This window comes from Nerophis ophidion, linkage group LG09, assembly GCF_033978795.1.
Source record: "Nerophis ophidion isolate RoL-2023_Sa linkage group LG09, RoL_Noph_v1.0, whole genome shotgun sequence".
Lineage (NCBI taxonomy): Eukaryota > Metazoa > Chordata > Actinopteri > Syngnathiformes > Syngnathidae > Nerophis > Nerophis ophidion.
The window spans coordinates 62,775,573-62,789,211 of NC_084619.1; the positions used below are offsets into that span (position 1 = coordinate 62,775,573).

At 36.9% G+C, this 13,639-nt stretch overlaps 1 protein-coding gene across 5 annotated transcripts in view; it reads right to left on the reverse strand.

Moving 5' to 3' along the window:
• The window catches only part of LOC133559614 (LIM domain-binding protein 3-like), a 61,756-nt gene extending 49,244 nt beyond the window's left edge, over positions 1–12,512 (reverse strand). For 3 of the 5 annotated variants that reach the window (XM_061911533.1, XM_061911532.1, XM_061911531.1), the window contains exon 1: positions 1,829–2,130. In XM_061911533.1, coding sequence (XP_061767517.1) covers positions 1,829–1,924 — 96 coding nt within the window. In that variant the 5' untranslated portion in view covers positions 1,925–2,130. The other 2 variants (XM_061911529.1, XM_061911530.1) reach the window with 2 other exon arrangements.
• Positions 12,513–13,639: the final 1,127 nt, after the last annotated feature.

Sequence of the window (13,639 nt, forward strand, 5' to 3'; positions counted from 1 at the left end):
TGGACAGTGTGGACTATCATGTGGACAATCATGTGGACAGTGTGAACTATCATGTGGAAATGTGGACTATCATGTGGAAAGTGTGTACTAACATGTGGAAAGTGTGGACTATCATGTGGACTATCATGGGGATATGTGGACTACCATGTGGAAAGTGTGGACTATCATGTGGAAAGTGTGGACTAACATGTGGACAATCATGTGGATATTTGGACTATCATGTGGACAATGTGGATTATCATGTGGACAGTGTGGACTACCATGGGGACTGTCATAGGGACAGTGTGGACTATCATGTGGACGGACAGTGTGGACCATCATGTGAACTATCATGTGGACAGTGTGGACTATCATGCGGACATGTGGACTATCATGTGGACAGTGTGGACTATCATGTGGACAGTGTGAACTATCATGTGGAAATGTGGACTATCATGTGGAAAGTGTGTACTAACATGTGGACAGTGTGGACTATCATGTGGACTATAATGTGGATATGTGGACTATCATGGAGATATCTGGACTACCATGTGGAAAGTGTGGACTATCATGTGGAAAGTGTGGACTAACATGTGGACAGTGTGGACTATCATGTGGACATGTGGACTATCATGTGGATATTTGGACTATCATGTGGATAGTGTGGACTACCATGTGGACAATGTAGACTATCATGTGGACAGTGTGGACTATCATGTGGACTAACGTGTGGACAGTGTGGACTATCATGTGGATATTTGGACTATCATGTGGATATTGTGGACTACCGTGTGGACTATGTAGACTATCATTTGGACAGTGTGGACTATCATGTGGACAGTGTGGGCTATCATGTGGAAATGTGGACTAACGTGAGGACAGTGTGGACTATCATGTGGATAGTGTGGACTATCATGTGGACTATCGTGTGGACAGTGTGGACTATCATGTGGACATGTGGACTATCATGTGGATATTTGGACTATCATGTGGATAGTGTGGACTACCATGTGGACAATGTAGACTATCATGTGGACAGTGTGGACTATCATGTGGACTAACGTGTGGACAGTGTGGACTATCATGTGGACATGTGGACTATCATGTGGATATTTGGACTATCATGTGGATATTGTGGACTACCATGTGGACTATGTAGACTATCATTTGGACAGTGTGGACTATCATGTGGACAGTGTGGACTATCATGTGGAAATGTGGACTAACGTGAGGACAGTGTGAACTAACATGTGGACAATCATGTGGATATGTGGACTACTATGTGGACTATCATGTGGACTAATATGTGGACATGCAGACTATTATGTGGACAGTGTGAACTAACGTGCGGACTATCATGTGGACTATCAAATAGCATGTGGAAAATCATGTGGCTAGTGTGGACCAACATGTGGATATGTGGACTATCATGTGGACAATCATTTGAACATGTGGACTATCATGTGGACTATAGTGAATGGCAGCAGTGGTCTATTCAGAGCCCACATGAAACCAACACCACTTCCACTTTTAGGCCCCCCCCCCTCCCCACCCGGACAAACGCTGACAGCTGCCACGCCCCCAACTTGGTCGCCCCCCAACCCCCACCCCCTTAAAGACTCGCCATGCTCGTTAGGACACCACCAGAAAGTGAGTGACAATAAGATGCTGAATAGAGTGAAGATTAATTATCTGCAAGATGGCAAGTGAAGGAACGTCAACATGGCCGCCCGACACCACACCCACCCAACACACACAAACACACACACACACACACACACACACACACACACACACACACAAATTTGATTGGACGTGGAGTCGCCACAGAAGACGATGGTGGTCTTACCCTGGAGATGGTCAGCGGCATGTTGAAGTCCTTGCCGCCCTGCAGACGGAAACCCCAAGGTCCGGGCCCGGGCAGCGACACCGTGTAAGCGCTCATCCTGCAAGCCCGACAAGTTCCTCTCAAGGTGCAACAAACACCAAGTTTTGCTCAGCGGGGGGATGCTAGAGGGGGCCGGCGAGCGGGAGCCTCTGAGGGAAGACAAAGATGGCGTCAGAAGACTGAGGTGCGGAACTTTGAGTGGACCAACGGAAGAAGGAGAAGGCGTGAGAGGCCAGAAGAAGACGAGGAGGAAGGAGAAGAGGACTTGCCTGCTCAGAAGAGCTGAAGTGACAAGCTAAGAATAGCTGCGGGTAGCAGGGTGCCACCGTGGGGGGTGGGGGTGGAGGGGGGTGTACTTATATGGCGAGAAAGGGGACACCCGTCATGGCCGACGACCAGCCCTCATTCACTGGCGCTAATATAGACACTCAGGATTCTCCGAGAACACCCCCAACACCCTGACTGACCCCTCGTAGGGTCTCCCTCATTACCTCACAGGCGGGGAGGGGCGTGGCCAGTACACCTCATTATCTCACAGGCGGTGAGGGGCGTGGCCAGGACACCTAATTAACTCACAGGCGGTGAGGGGTGTGGCCAGGACGCCTCATTATCTTGGAGATAGTGAGGGGCGTGGCCAGGAGACCTCATTATCTCACAGACAGGAGGGGCGTGGCCAGGACACCTCATTATCTCATAGGCAGTGAGGGGCGTGGCCAGGACATCTTATTATCAGAGGCAGTGAGGGGCATGGCAAGGATACCTCATTATCTCAAAGAGAGGAGGGGCGTGGCCCAGGACACGTCTCATTATCATTTCTGGTGATTAAAACCAGAAAGGTCACATGTGACGTGATGTCATAGCGGACCGATTAGAGAAAGGTCAGCGGTTTGATTCCTTGACTGAATCACTGAAGTGTAATGGCGGCTCAACACTCTAATGTTGCACTAAAAAATACAGTATATACACACACTACTACTACTACACACTACTACTACTACTACTATACACTGATACTACACAATACTGCTACACACCGATACTACACACTACTACTACTGCACACTGAGACAACACGCTACTACTAGTACACACTGATACTATACACTACTACACACTACTACTACATACTGATACTACACACTACTACTACAACACACTGATACTAAACATTGATACTACACACTACTACACACTGATACAAAACATTGATACTACACACTACTACTACATACTGATACTACACACTGATACTAAACATAGATACTACACACTGATACTAAACATTGATACTACACACTACTACACACTGATACAAAACATTGATACTACACACTACTACTACATACTGATACTACACACTAATACTACACACCGATACTACACTGTACTATATATTAGTGTGTACTATTAGTTTAGATTAGTGTGACTGTGTACTAGTAGTGTTTAAAAAGTATAAAATAGTGTGTACAAATACAAAATAGGGGGTACTATTAGTGTGTACAAAGTACAAAACAGTGTGTACTATTAGTGTGTACAAAGTGTAAAATAGTGTATACTATTAGTGTTTACAAAGTTTAAAATAGTGTTTACTATTAGTGTTTACAAAATATAAAATATTGTGTACTATTAGTGTGTACAAAGTGTAAAATAGTGTGTACTATTAGTGTTTACAAAGTATAAAATAGTGTTTACTATTAGGGTTTACAAAGTATGAAATAGTGTGACTGTATATTATTAGTATGTACAAAGTATAAAATATTGTGTACTATTAGTGTGTACAAAGTACAAAATAGGGTGTACTATTAGTATGTACAAAGTATAAAATAGTGTATACTATTAGTGTGTACAAAGTAAAAAATAATGTGTACTATTAGTGTTTACAAAGTATAAAATAGTGTGTACTATTAGTGTGTACAAAGTATAAAATAGTGTGTACTATTAGTGTTTACAAAGTATAAAATAGTGTGTACTATTAGTGTGTGCAACGTACCAAATAGTGTGTACTATTAGTGTGTTCAAAGTATAAAATAGTGTTTACTATTAGTGTGTTCAAAGTATAAAATAGTGTTTACTATTAGTGTTTACAAAGTATAAAATAGAGTGTACTATTAGTGTTTACAAAGTATAAAATAGTGTTTACTATAAGGGTTTACAAAGTATGAAATAGTGTGACTGTATATTATTAGTATGTACAAAGTATAAAATATTGTGTACTATTAGTGTGTACAAAGTACAAAATAGGCTGTACTATTAGTATGTACAAAGTATAAAATAGTGTATACTATTAGTGTGTACAAAGTAAAAAAAAATGTGTACTATTAGTGTTTACAAAGTATAAAATAGTGTGTACTATTAGTGTGTACAAAGTATAAAATAGTGTGTACTATTAGTGTTTACAAAGTATAAAATAGTGTGTACTATTAGTGTGTGCAACGTACAAAATAGCGTGTACTATTAGTGTGTTCAAAGTATAAAATAGTGTTTACTATTAGTGTGTTCAAAGTATAAAATAGTGTTTACTATTAGTGTTTACAAAGTATAAAATAGAGTGTACTATTAGTGTTTACAAAGTATAAAATAGTGTTTACTATTAGGGTTTACAAAGTATGAAATAGTGTGACTGTATATTATTAGTGTGTACAAAGTATAAAATAGTGTATACTATTAGTGTGTACAAAGTACAAAATAGTGTGTACTATTTGTGTTTAGAAAGTATAAAATAGTGTGTACTATTAGTGTGTACAAAGTATAAAATAGTGTGTACTATTAGTGTTTACAAAGTATAAAATAGTGTGTACTATTAGTGTGTGCGAAGTACAAAATAGTGTGTACTATCAGTGTGTTCAGAGTATAAAATAGTGTTTAGTATTAGTGTTTACAAAGTATAAAATAGAGTGTACTATTAGTGTGTACAAAGACCGCCTTATTTAAATGAGTATTTAGCGTGAACTATACGGGGCATCACCATGGAGACACTCATTGACGGCACGGTCATGTGATCATGCTGCTACATGTGTGCCAGGTGTTGAGCCAGCAGCACACATTTTTAATCCGTGACAATCCTTTGGACACTGACCCTCCCTGACACTTTTCTTTCACTTTCACATTGGCATCACAGGCACATTCGCGAGTCTGAAACGACTCAAACGCAAGAAAATGCACAACGAAAGACATCTTTTCAGAAAGATAAATATAGCAATATCTATTCATCCATCCATACATCTTACTCTGCTTATCACAGTAATAAATACAAATTAATTTATAAATTTAAAAAAAAAAATAATAATAATTTGTTTTAAACAAATCCTTAAGTCCTCTTGCAGCTATACAATTATAAAAGGATGTTGCTGAAAGGACAATATGTGTAATATTTTTATTATTAATTTATTGCAATGAGCGCCGCAATGTGGACCTTTTTCTTCTCTCCTTTTAATGACAAATTGCAACCACTCAAGTTAGACACGCCCCTTACTTGATCTGCGAGGGTGAAAACGATGATGGTTCCTTCTTAAAAATACTTTGTCAGGAGCGACAAGCATGTGTGTCCCTCAACTTAATGGGCTTTTATTTTGGCAGGTCTTTACAACAGGTGCACACGCGCACACACACACACACACACACACACACACACACACACACACACACACACACACACACACACACACACACACACACACACACACACACACACACACACACACACACACACACACACACACACACACACACACACACACATCTTCCGAGCTTCTTCTGTCAAGCACAAATCAAAATAAGTTAGCAGACTATATTTGTCTGTCTTTTGGAAATGTTGGCTTTTATTTTGTCATGAAGTGGCGGCCCTCACGCTGACAGATGTTCATTTATTTGTACAGTCACAAAAAAATTTTTTGCGCTAGCTGTCCTCGCTCACAAACTCATTATAATAAAATCATTACAACACACCAGGGGCCTCATGTAACAAGCCTGTTCGGGCTTTGCCAACAGCTGATTGTTATGATTTCTTTAAGACATCTTTAACGACCATTTCAACAAGGACACAAAATCCACTTCACACGTTCATATTTGTGAGGACATCTAGGAACTTATATAGGCCAGGCGTAATTGGGCCTCGTGACGTAATAATTGCACTCATTTTAGTGAAATTAAGCAATTTTAATGGAACTATACTGTCAGAATCTAGTGGATAACAAGAGATCTTCCTAGTCAATAGCATTTAACATATTGTTAAATTGCAGCATTTATTTATATAGCCCAATGCAAACAACTTTCCCTAGTAATGTTGCAAAAAAAAAAAAAAAAGAAAGTTGTTGGGGCTTTGTAATGTCATGATAAATTTATTAAAGTATAACCAATTATATGCAGCTTATCTGTCAGAGTCTAATGGTAAACAAGAGATCTTCCTAGTCAATAGTAATTAATACATTATTGGAATGCAGTATTTATTTATATGGCCCAATGCAAACAACTTTCCCTAAGTATGGTGCAAAAAAAAATATCCAACCAACACAAAATGTTATCGGACGTGGTTACTGAACTTTGTGTATAATATAAAATATGTCCAATTACCATAAAGCAATCTAAATTGCACACATTTACCTCAAATTAAAATGCATTATGGGAAAAATGCGAAACACTCTCTCTCCACTTATCCATGATTGACGCTTTTGATATTATGTATGATGATATTATGTATGACACCATGTACGATGACCCATGTATGATATACATGCATGATGATACCATGTATGATGATATCATGTATGCTGACACCATGTACAATGATACCATGTATATTATGTACGATGATAATACTGTGTATGATAGTATGTATGACAATACCATCTATGATACAATGTACGATGATACCATGTATGATGATACCATGTATGATGATATCATGTATGATGACACAATGATACCATGTATGATATACATGTATGATGATGTCATGTATGATGACACCATGTACAATGATACCATGTATATTATGTACGATGATAATACTGTGTATGATAGTATGTATGACAATACCATCTATGATACAATGTACGATGATACCATGTATGATGATACCATGTATGATGATATCATGTATGATGACACAATGATACCATGTATGATATACATGTATGATGATGTCATGTATGATGACACCATGTACAATGATACCATGTATGATGTACATGTAAGATGATAACATGTATATTATGTACGATGATACCATGTATGATAATATATGATAGTATGTATGACAATACCATCTATGATACCATGTATGATGATACCATGTATGATATACAGTACATATATGATGATACCATGTATGATGTCATATATGATGATACGATGTACAATGATACCATGTATGATATACATGTGTGATGATACTATGTATCACATTATGTATGATGATACCATGTATGATGATATTATGTATGATGACACCATGCATGACGATACCATGTATGACACATGTACGATATACCTGAATGATACCATGTATGATGATATCATGTATGACACCATGTACGATGATACCATGTATGATATACATATAAGACGATACCATGTATGATATTAAGTACGATGATACCATGTATGACGATACCATGTATGATATTACGTATGAGGATACCATGTACGATGATACGATGTATGATAACACTATGCACAATGATACCATGTATGATAGACATGTATGATGATACCATGTATGATATTATGTATGATGATACCGTGAATGATGATATTATGTATGACGATGCTATGTATGATACCATGTAGGATGATACATGTATGACAATACCATGTATGATTATACCATGTATATTATGTATGAAGACACCATGTATGATATATCATGTATGATGATACCGTGTATGATGATATCATGTATGATATTATGTAAGGTGATACATGTATGATATTATGTATGTTACCATGTATGATATGATGTATGATGACACCATGTACGATGATGCCATGTATGATATTATGTATGACGATACCATGTAGGATGATATATGTACGAAGATAAATGTATGATTATACCATATATAATAATACCATGTATGATGATACAATGTATGACGATACCATGTATGATATATGTACGATTATACCATATTGGACGATAAATGTACGGTGATACCATGCGTGATGATACCACGTACGATGATACCATGTATGTTGATATTATGTATGACGATACCATGAATGAGACCATGTACGATTATACCATGTCTTATGATACATGTATGATATTACCATGTGTGATGATACCATGTATGATGAGAAAGAAGCACAGTGTAAAGTGATCATTAAAGTAGAATGAAAAGGGCTGCGATTACATTATCTACCCACTGATGCAAACTATAGTCCTCTCACCGTTTTACTTCATTATTTATAGTACAATACTACATTTGTAGAAGTTTGAAGTTTGCACTTTGTTGATGTCAATGTTGGAGATTATTTGCATGTTAAATTATTATGCTCCGCAATAACCTTCATAAAGTGCCTTCAAGACAACTTCAAAAATCCATCCATCCATCCATTTTCTACCGCTTATTCCCTTTCGGGGTCGCGGGGGGGCGCTGGCGCCTATCTCAGCTACAATCGGGCGGAAGGCGGGGTACACCCTGGACAAGTCGCCACCTCATCGCAGGGCCAACACAGATAGACAGACAACATTCACACTCACATTCACACACTAGGGCCAATTTAGTGTTGCCAATCAACCTATCCCCAGGTGCATGTCTTTGGAAGTGGGAGGAAGCCGGAGTACCCGGAGGGAACCCACGCATTCACGGGGAGAACATGCAAACTCCACACAGAAAGATCCCGAGCCTGGATTTGAACCCAGGACTGCGGGACCTTCGTATTGTGAGGCAGACGCACTAACCCCTCTGCCACCGTGAAGCCCCAACTTCAAAAATGCATTATGTAATTTATATGTTAGTCCACAACATTTAATGTAATTTTCATCGACTCGCATGTGGAGGAATTCAGTCGGCTACAACTAGACTAAAACTAAACCAACCTCTCCCCTCCCCAGGCCCCCACTGCCACAAATAGATTGCAGTCCTGCAGGAGACAGTCCTTTGGTCACCCTAAGAGACCTCTACTGTCTGCATGCTGGTGTTTGTGTGTGTGTGTGTGTGTGTGTGTGTGTGTGTGTGTGTGTGTGTGTGTGTGTGTGTGTGTGACATGTCAGTATCAGCCTCTAAGTTTAGACCTGCAGTCACACACAGGAATGTGGAACGGATGAGAGATGTCCCGGGCCTGCTGGACTCCACGGCTGCGTGCCGACATATTTCCTAAAAAGATCTTATTGCCGTGGATTGTTTTACGCGCTGATTACAAACTGTAAAATGAGACTTTGTCCTGTCATGATGCTTCTTCACTCTTAAAAGGGAACTGCACCTTTTTTGGAGTGTTGCCAATCATTCACGAACATTATGAGAGACAAGAACACATGTTTCTTTTTTAGGATTCTAAAGATTTAAAAAACGCTTGCAAGAAGCTTGCAAGTATATATAATGTAACAGACACCTTCATAACAGTATGTAATATATACAATATACACACTGCAAGTATATATATAATGTTGTAACAGACACCTCCATAACAGTATGGAGTATGTACAATATACACACTGCAAGTATATATATATAATGTAGTAAGAGACACCTTCGTAAAATGTACAATATACACACTGTAAGTATAAATCTATAATGTAGTAACAGACAATTTCAAAACAATATGTAATATGTACAATATACACATTAAGTATAAATCTATAATGTAGTAACAGACACCTTCATAACAATATGTAATATGAACAATATATACACTGCAAGTATGTATATATATATATATATATATATATATATATATATATATATATATATACACACTGCAAGTATATATATATATGTATATATATATATATATAATATATAATGTAGTAAAGACACCTTTATAACAATATGTAATATGTACTATATTGACACTGCAAGTATTTATATAATATAGTAACAGACACTTTCAAAACAATATGTAATATGCTTTATATACACACTGCAAGTATATATACATAAAGTAGAAACAGACACCTTCCTCTCAATATATAATATGACCAATATATACACTGCAAGTATATATATATATATATATATATATATAATGTAGTAAAGACACATAAGAATACGTGAGATCTACAATATACCCACTGCAAGTATATATATAATGTAGCAACAGACACCTTCATAACAATATGTAATATGTACAATATACACATTGCAAGTATACATATAATGTAGTAACAGGCACCTTCATAACAAGATGTAATATCTACAGTATACACACTGCAAGTATATATATATATATATATATACTGTAGTAACAGACACCTTCATAACAATATGTAATATGAACAATATACACACTGCAAGTGTATATATATATATATATATATATATATATATATATATATATATACATTTATTATGTAGTAAAGACACCTTTATAACAATATGTAATATGTACAATATTCAAACTGCAAGTATTTGTATAATATAGTAACAGACACTTTCAAAACAATATGTAATATGCTTTATATACACACTGCAAGTATATATACATACAGTAGCAACAGACACCTTTATAAGAATATGTGATATCTACAATATACACACTGCAAGTATATGTATAATGTAGCACCAGACACCTTCATAACAATATGTAATATGTACAATATATGGACTGCAAGTATATATACAATGTTGTAACAGACACCTTTATAATAATATGTACAATACATACACTGTAAGCATATATACATATATATATATATATATATATATACACACATTATATATATATATATATATATATATATATATATATATATATATATATATATATATATATATATATATATATATATATATATATATTATATATATATATATATATATATATATATATACACAAACCGTATTTCCTTGAATTGCCGCAGGCCATATAGTATGCACCTGCCTTGAATTACTGCCGGGTCAAACTCACTTCGCAAAATAATTAGCGCATGCTTAGTATTACCGCCTGGTCAAACTCGTGACGTCACGAGTGACACTTTCCCTGTCATCATTTTCAAAATGGAGGAGGCTGATTTCAATACTGGTAATTCGAAATCGCATAAAGGGAAGAAGATTAAGAGCTATTCAGTAGGATTATTGGTCCAAGCTTACATCACACTCAAATGTTTACTGCATGCCTTTGGTAAGTGCTGGAGTGAGAAGAGGTTTTAAAATAATTAGCGCATGCTAACTTTTACCGCATGCCTTTGGTAAGCGCAGGAGTGAGAAGAGGTTTTAAATTATTTAACGCCCCCGCGGCAATTCAAGGAAATACGGTATGTATATAATGTAGTAACAGACACCTTCATAACAATATGTAATATGTACAATATACACACTGCAAGTATATATATATATATTTATATATATGTATATATATATACTGTAGTATATATAAAATATAGTAACAGACACCTTCATAACAATTTGTAATATGTACAATATACACACTCTAAGTATATATATATGTATATATACATATATATATATATATATATGTATATATACATATATATATATATATATATATATAAAATATAGTAACAGACACCTTCATAACAATTTGTAATATGTACAATATATAAAATCAATCAATGTTTACTTATACAGCCCTAAATTAGGGCTGATATAATACATATTATATATATATATAATATATATATATGTCTTAGATTATCCAGAGAATAGTGCTCGATACCGTGGTAGAGCGCAATATATGTATGTGTGGGAAAAAATCACAAGACTACTTCATCTCTACAGAACTGTTTCATGAGGGGTTCCCTCGATCATCAGGAGATTTTCTGAAAAATCTCCTGATGATTGAGGGAACCCCTCATGAAACAGTTCTGTAGTCTTGTGATTTTTTCCCACACATACATATACATATATATACATATATATATATATATATATAATATATATATATATATATCCTTCCACCTGAATGCAGCTGAAATAGGTTCCAGCATCCCTCGCGTCCCCAAAAAAGGGACAAGCAGTAGAAAATGGATGTATGGGGATATATATATATATATATATATATAAATCAAAGGGTGCTGCGCCCACCGGGGCTGCGTCGTACACTAAATCCTCACACAGGTGAAAAACACCACAAAAGCCCCACTAAAAGTGATTCAACACTTCCCTACGTCACAACAACGACTAACACGCACGGGAAACACGACAAAAGCACGACAAACCCCCCACGAAATTGATTCCCAAACATCCTCACGTCACAACGACGACTAACACGCACCGGAAACACGTCACTGACAAGCCCGCGTGTGGCGCGTGTGTTTATTTGTGTCCGGCTCGGGTGCAGATAAGGGGATTATTAGGCAGCAGGAGGACACAAACAGCAAGTAGAAAGTTTGAAAGTAGCTGAAAGTCTTCACCTGCCATCAGGGCGGAAGCAAACACCTGTCGGCTCACAGGTGGCGGTGGTGGTGGTCTCACTTCCGGGGTTCCTGCTCCGGTTGGTTGCGGGTTGGCGGGAAAGGGGCGTGGCCTGATTAGCAGTGGCTTTTGATCAGCCGGCATCTTATTTAAAGAGACAGTACTGGTGGCCGGCGACCTGCTGCCAGTTAAAGGTCAGTTTGCCGCCTATGTCTACAATTCAATTTTAACTTTTCAAAGTTTGGTCGGTTTTATATTCCGCCCTTTAACTACTTTCACAGCATAATGATGTCCAACACACATTAGCTTTGTGTGTTGTTAGCTAACGATAGCTAGTTTATGTTGCTAAGTATGTGTGTGTTTACACGCGTTTGTGTGTGTGTATGTTTGTTTGTGTGTGTACATGTGTTTGTGTGTATTTATGTTTGTGTGTGTACATGTGTTTGTATGTGTAAGTGTGTTTGTGTGTATGTATGTATGTTTGTGTGTGTATGTATGTTTGTGTGTGTACATGTGTTTGTGTGTATCTATGTTTGTGTGTGTACAAGTGTTTGTGTGTATGTATGTTTGTGTGTGTACAAGTGTTTGTGTGTATGTATGTTTGTGTGCATGTATGTTTGTATGTAGGTGCGTGTACATGTGTTGTGTGTATGTATGTTTGTATGTAGGTGTTTGTGTGTACATGTGTTGTGTGTATGTATGTGTGTACTTGTGTTTGTGTGTATGTATGTATGTACTTAAGTGTGTTTGCATGTAAGTGTGTTTGTGTGTATGTATGTTTGTGTATATGTATGTCTGTACATAAGTGTGTTTGTGTGTACATGTATTTGTGTGTATTTGTGTGTTTGTGTGTACATGTGTTTGTGTGTAAGTAGGTTTTTGTGTATGAATGTTTGTGTGTATGTATGTTTGTAAGTGTGTTTGTGTGTATGTATGTTTGTGTGTATGTATGTTTGTAAGTGTGTTTGTGTATGTATGTTTGTACGTAAGTGTGTTTGTGTGTATGTATGTTTGTGTGTAAGTTTACCTCGGTGAGCGGCGGATGCCTGTACGTAAGTGTGTTTGTGTGTTAAGTGTGTTTGTGTGTATGTATTTTTGTATGTATATATGTTTGTGTGTAAGTATGTTTGTATGTAAGTATTTGTGTGTACATGTGTTTGTGTGAATGTATGTTTGTGTGTACCTGTGTTTGTGTGTATGTATGTTTGTGTGTACGTGTATTTGTGTGTATGTATGT